At 37.5% G+C, this 25,246-nt stretch overlaps 1 protein-coding gene across 4 annotated transcripts in view; it reads right to left on the reverse strand.

The window, feature by feature from the left end:
- LOC133586901 (2-oxoglutarate dehydrogenase-like, mitochondrial) overlaps positions 1-25,246 on the reverse strand; it is a 90,964-nt gene that overhangs the window by 16,486 nt on the left and 49,232 nt on the right. For 2 of the 4 annotated variants that reach the window (XM_061939542.1, XM_061939468.1), the window contains exons 18-22: positions 23,470-23,595; positions 18,527-18,599; positions 16,299-16,462; positions 13,714-13,871; positions 13,511-13,646 (exon numbers count right to left, since the gene is read on the reverse strand). In XM_061939542.1, coding sequence (XP_061795526.1) covers positions 13,523-13,646; positions 13,714-13,871; positions 16,299-16,462; positions 18,527-18,599; positions 23,470-23,595 — 645 coding nt within the window. In that variant the 3' untranslated portion in view covers positions 13,511-13,522. Of the gene's footprint in view, positions 1-12,774; positions 13,647-13,713; positions 13,872-16,298; positions 16,463-18,526; positions 18,600-23,469; positions 23,596-25,246 lie in introns of those variants that run through there. The other 2 variants (XM_061939617.2, XM_061939395.2) reach the window with 1 other exon arrangement.

The following is a 25,246-nucleotide window of genomic DNA, read 5'->3' on the forward strand; positions in this document are numbered from 1 at the left end:
ACACACACACACACACACACACACACACACACACACACACACACACACACACACACACACACACTCACACACACACACACACACACACACACACACACTTGTATTTGTTACCTTCTTGAGACCTCCGAAAAATGCCTACCTCTAGCATTATAATAAAAGTCGGAATTTTACCCAAAGCAAGTCAAAATTTTACAATAAAAACTGAACATTTGTGCGATATTATGATAAAAGTTGGAATTTTACTCAATAACAGTCGCAAATTTACAAGAAAAGCTTAAAATGTTGCTAATTTTATGAAAAGAATCGAAGGTTTACTCGACAAAAGTCACAATTTGAGAAGAAGACTTAAACATTTTGGCAATATTATAATAATAATGGGAAATTTTACTTAGCAAAATTATGACAAAAGTCATAATTTTACTCAAAAAATGTGACTGTTTTACAAGGACAACAAAAAAATGGTCAATATTGTGATAAAAGTCAGAATTGTATATGACAAATGTCACCATTTTGCATTAAAAAATAATCATTTTACATAAAAGTAATATTTTTACAAAAAAGTAATAATTTTACAAAAAAAAGTAATAATTTTACAAAAAAGTAGTAATTTTACAAAAAAAGTAATAATTTTACGAGAAAATATTGCAATATTACAGAAACAGAAAGAATATGAGAAATTGTTCCAAATTATATAAGAAAAAAGTTGACACTTTGTGAGAAAAAGACTGCTTTTAGCTATTTTTTGTTGTTGTTGAATTTTTTTGTTTGTAATCGGTTTTAAGTTATTACAGTATGTCTCTATATCCATTTTTTTGTTGTTGTTGTTGTTGTTAATTTTGACCAAACTTCAAATTTTTACACACACTTGTTATTTCATATGTTGGCCAGAGGGGGAGCACTTTTAAAACAGACACAGTCAATTTGAAAAATCCCTCCTTTTTGGGACCACCCTAATTTTGATAGATTTCACCACAGCAGGGTCCCCAAATGAGACATTCTCTTTTAGATGCAATAGTTTTCCGTATTGGGACCATGATTTATGTCCTAACTTGTTCACCGGTCCTCATATAGACAGTACTTTTCCGTGTTGATGTCTCAAGAAGGGTAGAAATACAAGAACACACACACACACACACACACACACACAAAAGTTGGAATTTTACTAAATAACAGTCGCAAATTTACAAGAAAAGCTTAACTTTTTGGCAATTTTATGAAAAGAGTCGTAATTTTACTCAACAAAAGTCACAATTTTATAAGAAAACTTTAAAATTCGGGCAATATTATAAGAATACATTTAAAAAATTATGACAAAAGTCATCATTTTACTCAAAAAATGTGACTGTTTTACAAGAACAACAAAAAATGGGCAATATTGTGATAAAAGTCAGAATTGTATATGACAAATGTCACCATTTTGCATAAAAAAGGAATAATTTTACATAAAAAACTAATAATTTTACGAGAAAATATTGCAATATTACAGAAACAGAAAGAATATGAGAAATTGTTTCCAATTTTATAAGAAAAAAGTCGACACATTGTGAGAAAAAGACTGCTTTTAGCAATTTTTATTTTTTTTGAATTTTTTGTTTGTAATCGGTTTTAAGTTATTACAGTATGTCTTAATATACATATTTATTTAATTTTTTTTGTTAATTTTGGCCAAAGGGGGAGCACTTCAAATGTTTACACACACTTGTTATTTCATATGTTGACCAGAGGAGGAGCACTTTTAAAACCGACACACAGTCAATTTGGAAAAATCCCTCCTTTTTGGGACCAGCCTAATTTTGATAGATTTCACCACCAGGGGTGCAAATGAGACATTCTCTATTAGATGCGATGGTTTTCCTTATTGGGACCATGATTTATGTCCTAACTTGTTCACCGGTCCTCATATGGAAGGTACTTTTCCTATTTGATGTCTCAAGAATGGTAGAAATACAACACACACACACACACACACACACACACACACACACACACACACACACACACACACACACACACACACACACACACAAGTTGGAATTTTACTCAATAACAGTCGCAAATTTACAAGAAAAGCTTAACTTTTTGGCAATTTTATGAAAAGAGTCGTAATTTTACTCAACAAAAGTCACAATTTTATAAGAAAACTTTAAAATTCGGGCAATATTATAATAATAATCGGAAATTCTACTTAGCAAAATTAAGACAAAAGTCATAATTTTACTCAAAAAATGTGACAAGAACAACAAAAAATGGGCAATATTGTGATAAAAGTCAGAATTTACCATGAATTGATTAACGTGGACTCCGACAAATTGAAAAACCTATTGGGGTGTTACCATTTAGTGGTCAATTATACGGAATATGTACTGTACTGTACTGTGCAATGTACTAATAAAAGTTTCAATCAATCAATCAAATTGTATATGACAAATGTCACAAATGTCACCATTTTACATAAAAAAGTAATAATTTTACATAAAAAAGTAATAATTTTACGAGAAAATATTGCAATATTACAGAAACAGAAAGAATATGAAAAATTGTTTCCAATTTTATAAGAAAAAAAGTCGACACATTGGGAGAAAAAGACTGCTTTTAGCAATTTTTATTTTTATTTTTTTGGTAATCGGTTTTAAGTTATTACAGTATGTCTCTATATACATATCTATTTTATTTGTTTTGTTAATTTTGGCCAAAGGAGGAGCACTTCAACACACACTTGTTATTTCATATGTTGGCCAGAGGAGGAGCACTTTTAAAATCGACACACAGTCGATTTGGAAAAATCCCTCCTTTTTGGGACCAGCCTAATTTTGATAGATTTCACCACCAGGGGTGCAAATGAGACATTCTCTATTAGATGCGATGGTTTTCCTTATTGGGACCATGATTTATGTCCTAACTTGTTCACCGGTCCTCATATGGAAGGTACTTTTCCTATTTGATGTCTCAAGAATGGTAGAAATACAACACACACACACACACACACACACACACACACACACACACACACACACACACACACACACACACAAGTTGGAATTTTACTCAATAACAGTCGCAAATTTACAAGAAAAGCTTAACTTTTTGGCAATTTTATGAAAAGAGTCGTAATTTTACTCAACAAAAGTCACAATTTTATAAGAAAACTTTAAAATTCGGGCAATATTATAATAATAATCGGAAATTCTACTTAGCAAAATTAAGACAAAAGTCATAATTTTACTCAAAAAATGTGACAAGAACAACAAAAAATGGGCAATATTGTGATAAAAGTCAGAATTTACCATGAATTGATTAACGTGGACTCCGACAAATTGAAAAACCTATTGGGGTGTTACCATTTAGTGGTCAATTATACGGAATATGTACTGTACTGTGCAATGTACTAATAAAAGTTTCAATCAATCAATCAAATTGTATATGACAAATGTCACAAATGTCACCATTTTACATAAAAAAGTAATAATTTTACATAAAAAAGTAATAATTTTACGAGAAAATATTGCAATATTACAGAAACAGAAAGAATATGAAAAATTGTTTCCAATTTTATAAGAAAAAAGTCGACACATTGGGAGAAAAAGACTGCTTTTAGCAATTTTTATTTTTATTTTTTTGGTAATCGGTTTTAAGTTATTACAGTATGTCTCTATATACATATCTATTTTATTTTTTTTGTTAATTTTGGCCAAAGGCGGAGCACTTCAACACACACTTGTTATTTCATATGTTGGCCAGAGGAGGAGCACTTTTAAAATCGACACACAGTCAATTTGGAAAAATCCCTCCTTTTTGGGACCAGCCTAATTTTGATAGATTTCACCACCAGGGGTGCAAATGAGACATTCTCTATTAGATGCAATGGGTTTCCGTATTGGGACCATGATTTATGTCCTAACTTGTTCACCGGTCCTCATATGGAAGGTACTTTTCCTTGTTGATGTCTCAAGAAGGGCAGAAATACAACACACACACACACACACACACACACAGGGTACAACAAGTTTCACAACCTTATGGCTTGTGTTATGGTTCAATCTGTCATGTATTCAAGTACGCTTTAATGGAGGCTTTGTAAGCGAAGAGACGGTTAGGTAGTTATGATGTTTATTTACACGGGAGGATTCGAACGAGACGAGCGAGCGTCAACGTTGCCCATCAAGCCTCACGGGCTTTGTTGTCGGTGTTTGTGCGTGCGCTTGAGCCTTATGTTGCGAAAAAGCAAAAACAAGTCTCTGTGCCAGCTGGCCGATGTCTGCTAATGAAGCGAGCTGTGAGGCATTCCTTCGCCAGCAGTTCAGACGGCAAAAAGCGAAGGCAGACACACGTCTACTGATGCCTGTCAGGAGCACTTTAATTACCTAATATCGTTATATACAGTGCATACGTACTCCAGTATGAATGTAGTAGTAATCAGCGCATCACGGAAAAAGGGGGGGGGGGAAATAAGATTAAATGCTACAACAATAAAGCGGTAAGGAAATTATCATTCTGTACCAAAAATATCATTATGGAACAAGAATTAAGTCCATCTTCAAAAAACTGTAATTATTTCCTTTATTTCCATTATGTCCCTAAACCAGGGGTCGGCAACCCGAAATGTTGAAAGAGCCATATTGGACCAAAAATACAAAAACAAATCTGTCTGGAGCCGCAACAAATTAATAGCCATATTACATACAGATAGTGTGTCATGGAATTAAGAGGACTTAAAGGAACCTCAAATATAGCTACAAATGAGGCATAATGATGCAATATGTACATATAGCTAGCCTAAATAGCCTGTTAGCATCGATTAGCTTGCAGTCATGCAGTGACCAAATATGTCTGATTAGCACTCCACACAAGTCAATAACATCAACAAAACTCACCTTTCATGCACAACCTTAAAAGTTTGGTGGACCAAATGAGACAGAAACAGAAATGGCATAAAACACGTCCTAGAAAGTCGGAGAAAGTTATACATCTAAACCAGGGGTCGGCAACCCGCGGCTCTCGAGCCGCATGCGGCTCTTTAGCGCCGCCCTAGTGGCTCTTTGGAGCTTTTTCAAAAATGTATGAAAAATGGAAAAAGTTGAGGGGGAAAAAAAATATTTTTTGTTTTAATATGGTTTCTGTAGAAGGACAAACATGACACAAACCTCCCTAATTGTTATAAAGCACACGGTTTATATTAAACATGCTTCACTGATTCGAGTATTTGGCGAGTGCCGTTTTGTCCTACTAATTTTGGCAGTCCTTGAACTCACCTTAGTTTGTTAACATGTATATCTTTCTGCGACTTTCTAGGACGTGTTTTATGCCACTTCTTTTTCTGTCTCATTTTGTCCACCAAACTTTTAACGTTGTGCATGAATCCACAAAGGTGAGTTTTGTTGATGTTATTGACTTGTGTGGAGTGCTAATCAGACATATTTGGTCACTGCATGACTGCGAGCTAATCGATGCTAACATGCTATTTAGGCTAGCTATATGTACATATTGCATCATTATGCCTCATTTGTAGCTATATTTGAGCTCATTTAGTTTCCTTTAAGTCATATTAATTCAATTTATATCTCATGACACACTATCTGTATGTAATATGGCTTTTAATTTTTTGCGGCTCCAGACATATTTGTTTTTGTATTTTTGGTCCAATATGGCTCTTTCAACATTTTGGGTTGCCGACCCCTGATCTAAACAAACTAAGGTGAGTTCAAGGACCGCCAAAATTAGTAGGACAATACGGCGCTCGCCAAATACTCGAATCAGTGAAGCATGTTTAATACAAACAGTGTGCTTTGTAACAATTAGGGAGGTTTGTGTCATGTTTGTCCTCCTACAGAAACCATATTGAAACAAAAATAGATTTTTTTTCCCCTCATCTTTTTTCATTTTTCATTCATTTTTTGAAAAAGCTCCAGAGAGCCACTAGGGCGGCGCTAAAGAGCCGCATGCGGCTCTAGAGCCGCGGGTTGCCGACCCCTGCCCTAAACTATGACTCAATTTTTGTTTCATCGGACATCACAGGAAAGTTCTGTGGTCAGATGAAACAAAAATGGAGCTGTATGGCACAATACCCAGCAGTATGTTTGGAGGAGAAAAGGTGAGGCCTTTAATCCCAAGTACACCACACCTACCGTCAAGCATGGTGGTGGTAGTATTATGCTCTGGGCCTGTTTTGCTGCCAATGGAACTGGTGCTTTAAATTGGACAGTTAAAAAGGAGGATTACCTCCAAATTCTTCAGGACAACCTAAAATCATCAGCCCGGAGGTTGGGTCTTGGGCGCAGTTGGGTGTTCCAACAGGACAATGACCCCAAACACACGTCAAAAGTGGTAAAGGAATGGCTAAATCAGGTTAGAATTAAGATTTTAGAATGGCCTTCCCCAAGTCCTGACTTAAACGTGTGGACAATGCTGAAGAAACAAGTCTATGTCAGAAAACCAACACATTTAGCTGAACCGCACCAATTTTGTCAAGAGGAGTGGTCAAAAATTCAACCTTGGGCACTAATACACCCCCATACCATCACAGATGCTGGCTTTTGAATATAGGTCAAAAAGGATTTGCAACTTGACTGGCTTTGGGTTTTGTACATTACGATCACATTTACACACTAAAGGCGGAAGGTGCTAACCACGACCTATCAGGAGCAGTGAGGGGTGCGGTGCCTTGCTCAGGGACACCTCGACATGAGCTCTCCTGGCCAGGATCCAACCCGCAACCCACGTCTCCCCATTCCCTAATGATATTATATTACAAAAACAAGTTACGAGAGAATAAAGTTATCGTATCGCTAAAAAGTTGTTGTAATGTTATTAAAAAAAAGGCTACGTTATGTAAAAATGATCACTACAGTTATGAAACATTGCAATTTTCTTACTCATAAAAATACAACTTTATAGAGCTAAAAAAAAAAGCTTATTGCTGAAAGCTGTGTTCATCAAAGCTGCCCTAATTTTGTTTTAATCTTAAATGAATGACTGATATTTCGGTATTTGTTGCTTTTTTTGTATTCCATTAATTCTACTTTTATTGCTTATAGTAAAGTGTCTCGAGTTTTTGGATAAGCGCTCGTGCAATTAATAAAATGTATTTTTATTATACAAACCCCGTTTCCATATGAGTTGGGAAATTGTGTTAGATGTAAATATAAACGGAATACAATGATTTGCAAATCATTTTCAACCCATATTCAGTTGAATATGCTACAAAGACAACATATTTGATGTTCAAACTGATAAACATTTTGTTTTTTTTGCAAATAATCATTAACTTTAGAATTTGATGCCAGCAACACGTGACAAAGAAGTTGGGAAAGGTGACAATAAATACTGATAAAGTTGAGGAATACTCATCAAACACTTATTTGGAACATCCCACAGGTGAACAGGCAAATTGGGAACAGGTGGGTGCCATGATTGGGTATAAAAGTAGATTCCATGAAATGCTCAGTCATTCACAAACAAGGATGGGGCGAGGGTCACCACTTTGTCAACAAATGCGTGAGCAAATTGTTGAACAGTTTAAGAAAAACCTTTCTCAAACAGCTATTGCAAGGAATTTAGGGATTTCACCCTCTACGGTCCGTAATATCATCAAAGGGTTCAGAGAATCTGGAGAAATCACTGCACGTAAGCAGCTAAGCCCGTGACCTTCGATCCCTCAGGCTGTACTGCATCAACAAGCGACATCAGTGTGTAAAGGATATTACCACATGGGCTCAGGAACACTTCAGAAACCCACTGTCAGTAACTACAGTTGGTCGCTACATCTGTAAGTGCAAGTTAAAACTCTCCTATGCAAGGCGAAAACCGTTTATCAACAACACCCAGAAACGCCGTCGGCTTTGCTGGGCCTGAGCTCATCTAAGATGGACTGATACAAAGTGGAAAAGTGTTCTGTGGTCTGACGAGTCCACATTTCAAATTGTTTTTGGAAACTGTGGACGTCGTGTCCTCCGGACCAAAGAGGAAAAGAACCATCCGGATAGTTATAGGCGCAAAGTTGAAAAGCCAGCATCTGTGATGGTATGGGGGTGTATTAGTGCCCAAGACATGGGTAACTTACACATCTGTGAAGGCGCCATTAACGCTGAAAGGTACATACAGGTTTTGGAGCAACATATGTTGCCATCCAAGCAAAGTTACCATGGACGCCCCTGCTTATTTCAGCAAGACAATGTCAAGCCACGTGTTACAACAGCGTGGCTTCATAGTAAAAGAGTGCGGGTACTAGACTGGCCTGCCTGTAGTCCAGACCTGTCTCCCATTCAAAATGTGTGGTGCATTATGAAGCCTAAAATACCACAACGGAGACCCCCGGACTGTTGAACAACTTAAGCTGTACATCAAGCAAGAATGGGAAAGAATTCCACCTGAGAAGCTTAAAAAATGTGTCCCCTCAGTTCCCAAACGTTTACTGAGTGTTGTTAAAAGGAAAGGTGATGTAACACAGCGGTGAACATGCCCTTTCCCATCTACTTTGGCACGTGTTGCAGCCATGAAATTCTAAGTTAATTATTATTTGCAAAAAAAAATAAAGTTTATGAGTTTGAACATCAAATATCTTGTCTTTGTAGTGCATTCAATTGAATATAGGTTGAAAAGGATTTGCAAATCATTGTATTCCGTTTATATTTACATCTAACACAATTTCCCAACTCATATGGAAACAGGGTTTGTAATTATTTACTACACATTAAAGTTGTACCGGTGTCGGTACCAAAATGTATATCAATACTTTGATACTTTTCCAAACAAAGGGAACTACGAAACATTTTAATATTGGCTTTATTTTAACAGAAATCTTTCCCGTGCCACTAAAATAACAATTTTACAAGGTTAAAATATCAATTAAAGGGCATTAAACACATTGGGCTTTTCTTGTTGCACTCAAAGAACAATTTTCCATATGACATATAGTCTGCCATAATGAAAAACTAGATCAGAATATAATTAAAAGCTTTATTGACATAATATTAAATGCTTCATGATATATGGTTGCCAGTCCTGGTCTGTGCTTTAAGAAAAATACAATTATTAGTAAGTACTAAAAACAAAACTATGGATAGATGTACACAGATAAGTCATGTAGCAGGTAATACACACATTGGTCAAGAGAAAACACAAATTGTTGGAGATTTATTACAAAATTCTGTCACTTTACTTGCATTAGTTGACTGCTGGATGGGCAGTTTTAACTGCGCTAATATTTGGCATCAAGCCAAGCAGCTGTGTGCGCGTCTACGTATCTACATGTTATGTATCTACATGGTATGTATCTACATGTTACGTATCTACATGTTATGTATCTACATGTTATGTATCTACATGTTATGTTAGATACATGTTATGTATTTACATGTTATGTATCTACATTTTATGTATCTATATGTTATGTATCTACATGTTATTTATCTACATGTTATGTATCTACATGTTATGTTAGATACATGTTATGTATCTACATGCTATGTATCTACATGTTATCTATCTACATGTTATTTATCTACATGTTATGTATCTACATGTTATGTATCTACATGTTATGTTAGATGCATGTTATGTATCTACATGTTATCTATCTACATGTTATGTATCTACATGTAATCTATCTACATGTTATGTATCTACATGTTATCTATCTACATGTTATGTATCTACATGTTATTTATCCACACATTATGTATCTACATGTTATGTATCTACATGTTATGTATCTACATGTTATTTATCTACATATTATTTATCTACATGTTATGTATCTACATGTTATTTATCTACATATTATTTATCTACATATTATGTATCTACATGTTATGTTTCTACATGTTATGTATCTACATGTTATGTATCTACATGTTATCTATCTACTTGTTATGTCTCTACATGTTATCTATCTACATGTTATGTATCTACATGTTATCTATCTACATGTTATGTCTCTACATGTTATGTCTCTACATGTTATGTCTCTAAATATTATTTATCTACATGTTATGTATCTACATGTTATTTATCTACATATTATTTATCTACATGTTATGTCTCTACATGTTATGTCTCTACATGTTATGTCTCTACATGTTATGTCTCTACATGTTATGTATCTACATGTTATGTATCTACATGTTATGTATCTACATATTATGTATCTACATGTTATGTATCTACATGTTATTTATCTACATATGTATCTACATGTTATGTATCTACATGTTATGTATCTACATGTTATTTATCTACATATTATGTATCTACATGTTATGTATCTACATAATATGTATCTACATGTTATGTATGTACATGTTATGTATCACATGTTATGTATCTACATGTTATGCATCTACATGTTATCTATCTACATGTTATCTATCTACATGTTATGTATCTACATATCTATCTACATGTTATGTCTCTACATGTTATGAATCTACATGGTATTTATCTACATATTATGTATCTACATGTTATGTATCGACATGTTATGTATCTACATGTTATCTATCTACATGTTATGTATCTACATGTTATCTATCTACATGTTATGTATCTACATGTTATTTATCTACATATTATGTGTCTACATGTTATGTATCTACATGTTATGTATCTACATGTAATCTATCTACATATGTATCTACATATTATGTATCTACATGTTATGTATGTACATGTTATCTATCTACATATTATCTATCTACATGGCATGTACCTACATATTATGTATCTACATGTTATGTATCTACATGTTGTGTATCTACATGTTGTGTATCTACATGTTGTGTATCTACATGTTATGTATCTACATGTTATGTATCTACATATTATGTATCTACATGTTATCTATCTACATCTTATGTATCTACATGTTATGTATCTACATATTATGTATCTACATATTATGTATCTACATGTTATGTATCTACATGTTATTTATCTACATGTTATGTATCTACATGTGCACAGCAGGGGAGCTGGTTAACTTATAAGTGTAGCGTATGTTTGTTTGCGAGAACGTCAACGTGCTTTCTAAGTGACGACAGTGAGTGAGTGGACGCGTAAAGAGAGAGCGGGAGCGCGTGCACTGCGCAGTAGAAGAATGAACAGGTCCGGTTGTGTCCTGCAAAACTAATAAAAAAACAACCAGATTGTCACGAATCTGCGGCCTCGTTATTCTGACCTGAAAGCGCAGCTTGGCAGACCCATTGCCGGGTAAAGTGAAGGGTGTTACCCCCGACGAAAACATCGACCCTGAAGGGAACGTTTGCCCTGTGCTCCTTGACTACGGTCTGCACTGGAGCCGAACAGCAGGACAGGTGTAACAACTACATTACTTGTCACTCTTTATAACTCCGTGTGCAGATCTGAATGCTTGTTATTTAAATGTTTACTTAAATTTGAAGCAAAAGTGCTAATACTAATCGCAACATTTGGCGAGGCGTGATTTTAAGCAGCCTCCCTGTTTAAAGCGCCACCTTTACGTTAGTTTTGAAGCCCAAATACCTCAAAATTGCGCTTCCCCACCCTCTTTATTAACCAGTAGAAATTTCTTTTTTTTTTTGCCATTTTTCCTCTCCGAGATGTTATTGCTTGTATGCACTTTGTGTGTGCATGTTTCGACACACTCAACATCATGCGCCTCGGCTCTGTAGTCACCGCCGCACAGCAGCATTCGGATGAAAGAACGAAACTGGCACCTCTCTAAGGTAGTACAGTACCGATTTCAATCAATTAGTATCGCGGTACTTTATTAGGACCGGTATACCGTACAACCCTACTACACATTTTAAGTTAGTTACTTGCAAAACAATTAACTATGCTAAAAAAAATTTGGGTTAGGGGTTAGGGTTAGGGTTGGGGTTGGGGTTAGGATTAGGATTAGGGCCAGGGCCAGGCATAAAGAAAAAGCGTTGTTTAGGGTTAGGGCTAGGGCTGGGGGTGGGGTTAGGATTAGGGTTAGGGTTGGGGTTGGGGTTAGGATTAGGGTTAGGATTAGGATTAGGGCCAGGGCCAGGCATAAAGAAAAAGAGCTGTTTAGGGTTAGGGCTAGGGCTGGGGGTGGGGTTAGGATTAGGGTTAGGGTTAGGGTTGGGGTTGGGGTTAGGATTAGGGTTAGGGTTAGGCATAAAGAAAAAGAGTTGTTAGGGTTAGGGCTAGGGTTGGGGGTGGGGTTAGGGTTAGGGTTAGGGTTGGGATTAGGGTTAGGGTTAGGGTTGGGGTTGGGGTTAGGATTAGGCATAAAGAAAAAGTGTTGGTTAGGGTTAGGGTTGGGGGTGGGGTTGGAGTTAGGGTTAGGGTTGGGGTTGGGGTTAGGATTAGGGTTAGGGCCAGGGCCAGGCATAAAGAAAAAGAGCTGTTTAGGGTTAGGGCTAGGGCTGGGGGTGGGGTTAGGATTAGGGTTAGGGTTGGGGTTAGGATTAGGATTAGGGTTAGGGTTAGGCATAAAGAAAAAGAGTTGGTTAGGGATAGGGCTAGGGTTGGGGGTGGGGTTAGGATTAGGGTTTGGGTTAGGGTTGTGGTTGGGGTTGGGGGTTAGGGTTAGGTTTGGGGCTAGGGTTAGGGTTGGGGTTAGGATGAGGGTTAGGATTAGGATAAGGGTTAGGGTTAGGCATAAAGAAAAAGAGTTGGTTAGGGTTAGGGCTATGGTTGGAGGTGGGGTTGGAGTTAGGGTTAGGGTTAGGGTTAGGGTTAGGGTTGGGGTTGGGGTTAGGATTAGGGTTAGGGCCAGGGCCAGGCATAAAGAAAAAGAGTTGTTTAGGGTTAGGGCCAGGGCCAGGGCCAGGCATAAAGAAAAAGAGTTGTTTAGGGTTAGGGCTAGGGCTCGGGGTGGGGTTAGGATTAAGATTAGGGTGAGGGTTAGGGTTGGGGTTAGAATTAGGGTTAGGCATAAAGAAAAATAGTTGGTTAGGGTTAGGGCTAGGGTTGGGGGTGGGGTTAGGATTAGGGTGAGGGTTAGGGTTGGGGTTAGAATTAGGGTTAGGCATAAAGAAAAATAGTTGGTTAGGGTTAGGGCTAGGGTTGGGGGTGGGGTTAGGATTAGGGTTAGGGTGAGGGTTAGGGTTGGGGTTAGAATTAGGGTTAGGCATAAAGAAAAATAGTTGGTTAGGGTTAGGGCTAGGGTTGGGGGTGGGGTTAGGATTAGGGTTAGGGTTGGGGTTGGGGTTAGGGTTAGGGTTAAGGTTAACCCTTTTACCTTGGCAAAAGTTCTACTACTTCAGTGATAACCTATTATATTCAAGTTTCGTTTATCTGCTGTGCTTAGTAGTATTATTTGGTAATAATTATTTAATGGCAGGCATTAAAACAGTTTGTATTAATTGTGCATGTTTCAAATGTGTGCTACGTTCAGACTGACTGAGGTTCTACAGGTTTACATAAACCGTTATAAAGCTGTAATTAATACATTACATGTTGGCAGATGAGAGTGTCTGTAGTGAAAGCATGTCAGGTCCATATTGAATCCTTATGCCTTGTAGGATAAATTGATGAAAAATGAAAGAAACCGGAGAGAAAACTGCACCTCCAGTCCAGTTCAAGCTTTCCTTCCCTGGAAGGCGCTCAGGTTGAAGGCTGTTTCCATGAACTTCCTCAGCTCGTTAAGGTGGGTTGACTTATTCCCCGTGGCAGGAGCGGCGGCGGGGTCCCGCCCGACGTACCTGGAAGAAAAACACAAATGAGTAAGTTTTTTTTCCATGCGTACTACTAGTAGACAGCGGCTCTCACCTGACGAGTCTCTTGTTGGCCACCACGGTGAGGAAACGAGGTCTGACGTAGTCGTAGTAGCCCATGTTCTTGTGCTCCTCCTGACACCAGACCAGCTCGGCCGAGCTGTTGTGCTTTTCCACCTGTGCTCGGACCAGGTCGAAGGGGAAAGGAGAGATCTGGGACAGAAGAATGCATCATTGCCCGAGTCTCATGGAGCACTTTGACTGGAATATCCAGAAAAATAAGCCTGTGAAGTCGCACAAAAATCTAATTGGAATAATTGTTAAAGGGGTACTGCACTTTTTTGGAATTTTGCCTATCATTCACAACACATACTTTGGTTCTTTTATGAATTTATTATGGGTCTACTGAAAATGTGAGCAAATGTGCTGGGTCAAAAGTATACATACAGCAATGTTAATATTTGGTTGCATGTCCCTTGGAAAGTTTCACTGCAATAAGGCGCTTTTGGTAGCCATCCACAAGCTTCTGGTTGAATTTTTGACCACTCCAAAATTGGTGCAGTTCAGCTAAATGTGTTGGTTTTCTGACATGGACTTGTTTCTTCAGCATTGTCCACACGTTTAAGTCCGGACTTTGGGAAGGCCATTCTAAAACCTTCATTATAGCCTGATTTAGCCATTCCTTTACCACTTTTGACGTGTGTTTAGGGTCATTGTCCTGTTGGAACACTGTTAGAATAATTATGTATATATTATCACACAACTCTTATGCTTAAGGGCCGTTGCTATAGTTATCATCAATTGTGCTGAAATTGTATTTTTCTTTGTCTGTGCAAAGCTGGCAATCCAAAAGATTGCAACCTAGTCTTGTATCGGTGTTTGTTTCCAGAATCGGCCTACTGACTGCCAAGGCCGAACATTGAGTACCGTGACGCAGACAGAGCAGAGACAAGGCAATATCACGACTGTCAGCACATTTGCATTTTTATATATTCATATATTGTGTCTAACTGGAGCTGTCGACATTACCCCCTTCCTTCAGCGACAGCTTCAGTGATGTAACCAGGGACCCCCCCCAAATAAATAGAGGAAGCACGTGGGCTGGACTTTTAGAACGTTTTTTGGATCTGTAACTAGAGTACAGCCCAAATAACGTCTTTCCTCAAATGAGCAAAATCGAACTCTGTCTCTGAATGATTCCTTGCTTCTCGTCTGTTTAATAGATGTCATCAGTGTTTGAACCTGACAAACACCCAACTGCGCCCAAGACCCACCTTCAGGGCTAAAGATATTCGGTTGTCCTGAAGAATTTGGAGGTAATCCTCCTTTTTCATTGTCCCATTTACTCTAAGCACCAGTTCCATTGGCAGCAAAACAGGCCCAGAGCATAATACTACCACCACCATGCTTGACGGTAGGATTGGTGGTCCTGCGATTAAAGGCCTTACCTTTTCTCCTCTAAACATATTGCTGGGTATTGTGGCCAAACAGCTCAATTTTTGTTTCATCGACCACAGAACTTTCCTCCAGAAGGTCTTATCTTTGTCCATGTGATGTCAAACAAAAATTGAGCCGTAGTTTGGGGACCCCGGTGTCGATAATGGATATACTTTATTAATCGTGTGAGGGAAATAATTACAGTTTTTTGAAGATGGACTTTATTCTTGTTCCATAATGAGATTTTTTTTAATAACTTAACCGGAAACTACTTGGGAAAAAGCAATGGAAATAAATGTGGGCTCACTTCTTGGCATGTAAGAGGTCACTCTTGCAGTTCTAATCTGAACATTCACCGCTGTCATAACAAATAGTTTTTTTCCTTGTGAACTTTCTTTGTAATTAGTAATAAAAAAGCCCAATAAAACAAATTTTTGCCCTTTTTCTTCCAAAAAAATTGGAAAACTGGTACACATTGAAGACAGCAAGTGAAGAAATGGCCGTGTTAGTACAGTAATTGCTGTGATATAAACACGTAAGATTAAATAAGATCTGCTTCTTACTGTATGTTTACTGTATTAGTAATTGCTGTGATGCAAAAAAGGGGTAGGATTAAATAAGCTCTGCTTCTTTCTACTCCTTTTCGGACATGTGTAACTGTAACCATTCAATCCAGGCCACCTTTCCCTGTACGCAGATCACGAGCTGTGCATGAAGAAGCTCAAGTAAATTGTCCATTAATAAATGACAATGTGTTTCATACTACATTTTACAGCAAACTGATTCTTAGCCTTGTTTACTGCTCCATCACTGATAAGAATACAATTGCAAATAAATAAAACATTTAAATATATGTTTTATTCTTATTCAAAAAAAATTGTATCACTAATTATTTATTATAAATATTTTTGTCCATATTTTTGTATTTATTATTAATGTTCTAAAAAAGAAATTATTGAACCATTTCTTTGCCATGAATATATTTTAGTACAAAACATGCATCAAATTGAATCCAAGATTGAATAAAAAAGTATAACATTTTTCACATAAATAAAAAAAGAGTGAAAAATGTTTGCAATAGTGGGTGTCTTCAAAATAAAATGTTACTTAGGGCCCCAATTTAGCCATGCATGTTAAAAAATAAACTAAACAAACCATTACCAGTACTGTACTTCTGGACCATTCCCGCATGTTGAGACAAACCTGTTCCAGTCTGATGATGGCGACTTCTTTCTCCAGGTTCTGTTGCTTCCTCTCTTTGGTCAGCTCATAGTAGACTTTGCCGGTGCAGAAGATCAACCTTCTCACTTGGTCTTGACTTTGGCTGCAAGGTCCCTGGTCTGGGATCAGCCTTTTGAATCTAGTGCCTGCACAAGTTAGACACAATAATTACTGACTTTCACCGGTCGCCAGCATTAACAGTGAAGAATAATACATTAAAGAGTAAAATAAATCAAATTTTTGGGTGTAGTAATTGATGACAAAATGAACTGGAAATCTCATACAAACAAAATTACAACATAAGGTGGCAAGAAATATTTTTTATAACGAATAAAGCCAAATATGTTTTGGATCAAAAACCACGCCATATTCTCTATTGCTCACTAGTGTTACAAAACCCAAAACCAGTGATGTTGCCAAGTTGTGTAAATGGTAAATAAAAACAGAATACAATGATTTGTAAATAAATAAATTATCCATTTATCATTTATTTGTAAATCCTTTTCAACGTATATTCAATTGAATAGACTGCAAAGACAAGATATTTAATGTTGGAACTGAGAAACTTTTTTTTTTTAACTTCGAATTTAATGGCAGGAACACATTGCAAAAAAGTTGGCACAGGGGCATTTTTACCACTGTGTTACATGGCCTTTCCTTTTAACAACACTCAGTAAACGTTTGGGAACTGAGGAGACCAATTTTTGAAGCTTTTCAGGTGGAATTATTTCCCATTCTTGCTTGATGTACAGCTTAAGTTGTTCAACAGTCCGGGGTCTCCTTTGTGGTATTTTAGGCTTCATAATGCGCCACACAGGCAGGCCAGTCTAGTACCTGCACTCTTTTACTATGAAGCCACGCTGTTGTAACACGTGGCTTGGCATTGGCTTGCTGAAATAAGCAGGGGCGTCCATGATAACGTTTGGATGGCAACATATGTTGCTCCAAAACCTGTATGTACCTTTCAGCATTAATGGCGCCTTCACAGATGTGTAAGTTACCCATGTCTTGGGCACTAATACACCCCCATACCATCACAGATACTGGCTTTTGAACTTTACGCCTATAACAATCTGTATGGTTCTTTTCCTCTTTGTTCCGGAGGACACGACGTCCAGAGTTTCCAAAAACAATTTGAAATATGGACTTGTCAGACCACAGAACACTTTTCCACTTTGCATCAGTCCATCTTAGATGAGCTCAGGCCCAGCGAAGCCGACGGCGTTTCTGGGTGTTGTTGATAAACGGTTTTCGCCTTGCATGGGAGAGTTTTACTTGCACTTACAGATGTAGCGACCAACTATAGTTACTGACAGTGGGTTTCTGAAGTGTTCCTGAGCCCATGTGGTGATATCCTTTACACACTGATGTGGCTTGTTGATGCAGTACAGCCTGAGGGATCGAAGGTCACGGGCTTAGCTGCGTACGTGCAGTGATTTCTCCAGATTCTCTGAACCCTTTGATGATATTACGGACCGTAGATGGTGAAATCCCTAAATTCCTTGCAATCGCTGGTTGAGAAAGGTTTTTCTTAAACTGTTCGACAATTTGCTCACACATTTGTTGACAAAGTGGTGACCCTCGCCCCATCCTTGTTTGTGAATGACTGAGCATTTCGTGGAATCTACTTTTATAACCAATCATGGCACCCACCTGTTCCCAATTTGCCTGTTCACCTGTGGGATGTTCCAAATAAGTGTTTGATGAGCATTCCTCAACTTTATCAGTATTTATTGCCACCTTTCCCAACTTCTTTGTCACGTGTTGCTGGCATCAAATTCTAAAGTTAATGATTATTTGCAACAAAAAAAAAAAAGTTAATCAGTTTGAACACCAAATATGTTGTCTTTGTAGCATATTCAACTGAATATGGGTTGAAAATGATTTGCAAATCATTGTATTCCGTTTATATTTACATCTAACACAATTTCCCAACTCATATGGAAACGGGGTTTGTATGCATTTATCTATTTATTTATTTAAAATTGTAACATTTATGGGGTAAATTGTGTATAAATTGAGAACAGGAAGTGAATAAAAGTGTTAGTAGTAGCTTTGAACTGGAAAAAGGGATAGGATTTAAATAAGCACTGCTTCTTCCTACTCTTTTTCAAACATTTTGGGAAAAAAAACAGGAAATTGTTATGTATCATGTCCTAATTGTATGCGCGTTCGAAATGAACTTAAAACCGTAATAGTTAAAAGCTCACCTTTGATGAGGTCGTCAAAACTGGACCTGGCCTCAGGGTGTCTGAGCAGAGATTTCGGAGTGAAAATAATCAGCTGTAAAACAGTAAAAGTTTTGATCACACGAGGCCACCATGTGACATCAGCACTGGGACAAACCTTGTGATAAACAAATATCTTAACGTTCAGCCAACCAAAACGAGAATATTTGACTTTTTACAGAAAAAAGACAAAGAAACATAACAGGATATTCCCTATTGACACCCTGACTCATTTGCTCAGGGTGGTTTATTTTCTCATGCTCGACAGAGCGTCATATGTGCCGAGCGACGGGGGATCGGTTAAGAACGTTGCTGAAAAAAAACACTCAAGCTGTGTGTAAAGAAAAACATGTTAATTAATCTACTTTTAAAAAGTTTTTACCCCTGTCAGAACCGCAGAAGATGGTAATTATGAAATAAGTCATGTAATTCTTATGGTATTATTAGTTTTGCAGCAAATATTATAATCATAGTGTTTATTTATTAAATGCAAAGATGCTGGGATTTAATTGGAAGCTGGAAAAAAATCGGCTATTATTTCCAAATTGCTAAAAGTCATAAAATATAAAAAAATAATATGTAACTTTAATAATAATTTTGGCATGCATGAAAGTGTAGAGGAAAATATACCTCTCTTTGAACTAGTGTTGTCCCGATACCAATATTTTGTATGTATTTCGATACTTTTACAATAAAGGGGACCACAAAAAATGGCATTATTGGCTCTATTTTAACAACAAATCTTAGGGTGCATTAAACATATGTTTCTTATTGCAAGTTTGTCCTTAAATAAAATAGTGAACATACAAGACAACTTGTCAGGCTCAGAGACAGCTTCTTTCCCACAACTGTCACCATCCTGAACTCAAACTTATAATAAATTATTCACCCCTATACAATATCCTACCCCAATACCGTACTGTGCAATATTACCCTTCGAGTGCAATACGTCCGACCCTGATTGTCATTACTTTATTACTCCAGTACTCTTGTTTTGTTCTGTATATTGTACACATTTTTGTACAAACCCAGTTTCCATATGAGTTGGGAAATTGTGTTAGATGTAAATATAAACGGAATACAATGATTTGCAAATCCTTTTCAACCCATATTCAATTGAATGCACTACAAAGACAAGATATTTGATGTTCAAACTCATAAACTTTCTTTTTTTTTTGCAAATAATAATTAACTTAGAATTTCATGGCTGCAACACGTGCCAAAGTAGTTGGGAAAGGGCATGTTCACCACTGTGTTACATGGCCTTTCCTTTTAACAACACTCAGTAAACGTTTGGGAACTGAGGAGACACATTTTTTAAGCTTCTCAGGTGGAATTCTTTCCCATGCGTTGTGGTATTTTAGGCTTCAAAATGCGCCACACATTTTCGATGGGAGACAGGTCTGGACTACAGGCAGGCCAGTCTAGTACCCACACTCTTTTACTATGAAGCCACTTTGATGTAACACGTGGCTTGGCATTGTCTTGCTGAAATAAGCAGGGGCGTCCATGGTAACGTTGCTTGGATGGCAACATATGTTGCTCCAAAACCTGTATGTACCTTTCAGCATTAATGGCGCCTTCACAGATGTGTAAGTTACCCATGTCTTGGGCACTAATACACCCCCATACCATCACAGATGCTGGCTTTTACACTTTGCGCCTATAACAATCTGGATGGTTCTTTTCCTCTTTGGTCCGGAGGACACGACGTCCACAGTTTCCAAAAACAATTTGAAATGTGGACTCGTAAGACCACAGAACACTTTTCCACTTTGCATCAGTCCATCTTAGATGAGCTCAGGCCCAGCGAAGCAGACGGTGTTTCTGGGTGTTGTTGATAAACGGTTTTCGCTTTGCATAGGAGAGTTTTAACTTGCACTTACAGATGTAGCGACCAACTGTAGTTAATGACAGTGGGTTTCTGAAGTGTTCCTGAGCCCATGTGGTGATATCCTTTACACACTGATGTCGCTTGTTGATGCAGTACAGCCTGAGGGATCGAAGGTCACGGGCTTAGCTGCTTACGTGCAGTGATTTCTCCAGATTCTCTGAACCCTTTCATGATATTACGGACCGGAGATGGTGAAATCCCTAAATTCCTTGCAATAGCTGGTTGAGAAAGGTTTTTCTTAAACTGTTCAACAATTTGCTCACGCATTTGTTGACTAAGTGGTGACCCTCGCCCTCTCCTTGTTTGTGAATGACTGAGCATTTCGTGGAATCTACTTTTATACCCAATCATGGCACCCACCTGTTCCCAATTAGCCTGTTCACCTGTGGGATGTTCCAAATAAGTGTTTGATGAGCATTCCTCAACTTTATCAGTATTTATTGCCGCCTTTCCCAACTTCTTTGTCACGTGTTGCTGGCATCAAATTCTAAAGTTAATGATTATTTGCAAAAAAAAAAAAGTTTATCAGTTTGAACATCAAATATGTTGTCTTTGTAGCATATTCAACTGAATATGGGTTGAAAATGATTTGCAAATCATTGTATTCCGTTTATATTTATATATAACACAATTTCCCAACTCATATGGAAACGGGGTTTGTATATTGTTTTGTATATTGTACAGGATGGCTTATTGTTTTTATTGGATAGTAGTCTATTTATTTCAATTCTTATTTTTTATCTATCTATTTTATTATGTGATTTATTTTTATTCCATATTTGTTTCCACTACCGCACCTTAAATTGGAGTCCTTAATCTCGTTCTATGCAAATATAATGATAATAAAGTCAATTTTATTCTATTCTATAAATAAGCAAACAAAGACTCCTAATTAGTCTGCTGACTGTTAGAATAATTATGTATATATTATCACACTAACTTTAGTATGCTTAAAGTCCGTTGCTTTAGTTATTTAGCTATTGTGCTCAAGTTAGACATTTCTAATCTGTGCAAGGACAAAACTTCTTGTCTGAGGGGTGGCCTCAGCCGTAAATGTTATCTTTGTTTTAGCCCGCTAACAGCCAAGGACTTCAACGACCTCAACGAAGATAAGATGACAGCACGCAGACGAAGCAGAGACTTCAAGGACCTCAACGAAGATAAGATGACAACACGCAGACGAAGCGGGGACAAGGCGAAATCACAAGCCCCCCAGCACATTCCGTCACGTATTGTGCGTCCTGGACCTGCTTTGCATAATATATGTGACCACTCCTTTTAGAGGCGGCCTTAGTGTTGTTGACTGTGGAACTTCTGAATAAATAGAGGGACGCAGGAGCTGAACCTTAGAGCGTAGGGCGAGACTGTGACTAAGTGTGCAGCTCCATGCGTTCTCCTCATGAGCTAAATTGAACTCTGTCTCTGCATGATTCCTTGCTTCTTGTCTGATTAATAGACGTCATCAGTGTTTGAACCTGACACTGACATATGCAGTAACATATTGTGTCATTTATCATTCTATTATTTTGTCAAAATTATTAAGGACATGTGGTAGAACATTTATTATTAATCTACTTGTTCATTTACTGTTAATATCTGCTTATTTTCTGATTTAACACGTTCTATCTACACTTCTGTTCAAATGTAATAATTACTTCTTCTTCTGTTGTTTGGACTTTATTTCTCCTCCATCAGCACTACTGTCTGATTCCAATCAACGCAAGTCATCAGAATCAGGTAATACACCAACTTATATTCTTGTCTTCATGAAAGAAAGGACATTTAAACACATTTAACTTGTTAACAAAAACGTCTCTTTTATAAATAAATAAATATAAATTATATATTATGTATTTTTCGGACTATAAGTCGCAGTTTCTTTCATAGTTTGGCCGGGGGTGCGACTTATACTCAGGAGCGACTTATGTGTGAAATTATTAACACATTACCGTAAAATATCAAATAATATTATTTAGCTTTTTCACGTAAGAGACTAGACGTATAAGATTTCATGGGATTTAGCGATTAGGAGTGACAGATTGTTTGGTAAACGTATAGCATGTTCTATATGTTATAGTTATTTGAATGACTCTTACCATAATATGTTACATTAACATACCAGGCACGTTCTCAGTTGGTTATTTATGCCTCATATAACGTACACTTATTCAGCCTGTTGTTCACTATTCTTTATTTATTTTAAATTGCCTTTCAAATGTCTATTCTTGGTGTTGGGTTTTATCAAATAAATTTCCCCAAAATATGCGACTTATGTATGTTTTTTTCCTTCTTTATTATGCATTTTCGGCAGGTGCGACTTATACTCCGGAGCGACTTATACTCCGAAAAATACGGTATATGAATGAGGTAAAGCCGTTCGACTTGGTAAATTGAAAAGTAGCTCGCCTGCAGAAAAAGTGTGGGCACCCCTGATATTGCTTAAGTTATTTGAATAATAATAATAATAATAATGAAATGTAGGTGTAAGTCAGACCTACATAGAGGTTTTTGTTTCATGTCTCTCCGACCTTCCTAGTGGGAGTTACAGGCAGTTTAGTTTTTTTTTTCCTAGGGGGCGCTAGAGCGCAATTTTGATTTTTGGGGTTTGGTTTTTTTATTAAAAGACAATTTTCGCAGGTCCTGATGTGTGGGTCAAATATGGTGAGTTTTGAAGCATGTTAAGTGGGTCAAATTAGTGCTCAAAGAGGCGGCGGAAGAATAATTATAATAATAATAATAATAATAAAACCTTACAAATTCAATAGGTCCTTATGTCCCATTGCAAAAGGACTCCCTTTGGGAGTCCTTTTACAATGGGCCATACGGGCCCTAATAATAATAATAACGATATTGATAATAAAAGACCCACCCGACGGTTATTTACGTTTGTCGACCACACACACTGGACACTTGACTGACTTATTGCATTCATGTGCACAATTTGAAGGCAATCTGTGCAAAGTTTCACTTCAAAACATGAACTAAAACAGTAAATGAAATAAAAAGAAGACAGTTGCAAGTCATGCTTTACCGGCTTCCTGAACGGCAGCAGAATCTGCCGTCTGAGCGCATGACAGTAGTTAGCAGGCGTGGAGCAGTTGACCACAATCCAGTTACAGTCGTGCAGCTGCTGCACTTCAAAATCTCCACTGAAGTCCTTCATGAGGAAAAAAAACATATATATTTAAGGACATTTCAAAGTACAGCAATTTACATAAATTAAAGCTGCAATGGCATCATTGAGTGGAAGAGTTAGCTCACATAGACAGTATGCTCCCACTAATGGTTTGATCAATACCCCATTTCTGCTGATCTCTCCCAGGGAGCTTCCTCATACCTGCTGACCCCCGGGACCTGGCTAACTGCTGAACACAACCCTATAGCAGTACTCCCTCTGCGGCCCATAATGAAGAAATTGCCAATCATCACTTAAGCACCTTCGCTGATGACGTAGCAAGAAGTCATAGTAACAGATTTAACGCAGAGTCATTAGGCACACCTATAGTCATAAAATCCAATGCATGCATTCCTTTTTTTTAGAGCTGTCCGATAATGGCTTTTTTGCCGATATCCGATATTATCCAACTCTTAATTACCGATTCCGATATCACCCGATACCGATATATACAGTCATGGAATTAACACATTATTATGCCTAATTTTGTTGTGATGCCCCGCTGGATGCATTAAACAAATCAACTCAAGTTATGGAAAAAAATGCCAACATGGCACTGCCAACGTTATTATTGAAGTCACAAAGTGCATTAATTGTTTTAACATGCCTCAAAACAGCAGCTTGGAATTTGGGACATGCTCTCCATGTGAGAGCATGAGGAGGTTGAGGTGGGCGGGGTGTGGGGAATTGGGGAGGGAGTAGCGGGGGGTGTATATTGTAGCGTCCCGGAAGAGTTAGTGCTGCAAGGGGTTCTGGGTATTTGTTCTGTTGTGTTTATGTTGTGTTACGGTGCGGATGTTCTCCCGAAATGTGTTTGTCATTCTTGTTTGATGTGGGTTCACAGTGTGGCGCATATTTGTAGCAGTGTTAAAGTTGTTTATACGGCCACCCTCAGTGTAACCTGTATGGCTGTTGACCAAATATGCATTGCATTCACTTGTGTGTGTGTGAAAAGCCGTAGATATTATGTGACTGGGCCGGCACGCAAAGGCAGTGCCTTTAAGGTTTATTGGCGCTCTGTACTTTTCCATACGTCCGTGTACACAGCAGGGTTTTAAAAAGTCATAAATTTTACTTTTTGAAACCGATACCGATAATTTCCGATATTGCATTTTAAAGCATTCATCGGCCGATAATATCAGCAGTCCGATATTATCGGACATTCCTACTTTTTTTTTACATTTAAATACCATTAAGTAAACATACTTTTTCCACTCCAGTCCTGTAGGTGGCGATTATGCCATAGTTGCCAACCTTGAGACCTCCGATTTCGGGAGGTGGGGTGGCGGGGCGTGGGGTGGGGCGGGGCGTGGTTGGGGGCGTGGTTAAGAGGGGAGGAGTATATTGACAGCTAGAATTCACCAAGTCAAGTATTTCATATATATATATATACATCCTGAAAATATGCAAACAAAACTGTGTTTAGATAATTGATACTTCAAACTTGCATAAATATAACATGAATATAACATAACTTGGCTTCTGAGAGCTTAAAAATGTAATGAATAAAATGCTAAAGTTGTTGATAAACAAGCAATTATTTTAATAATTAAATATGGTCATTTTAAATGAATTATTATGATAATTTAAAATGTATTATTTCAAATATGTTTATTTTAATGTACCGGTATAA

Source organism: Nerophis lumbriciformis, linkage group LG02, assembly GCF_033978685.3.
Source record: "Nerophis lumbriciformis linkage group LG02, RoL_Nlum_v2.1, whole genome shotgun sequence".
NCBI lineage: Eukaryota > Metazoa > Chordata > Actinopteri > Syngnathiformes > Syngnathidae > Nerophis > Nerophis lumbriciformis.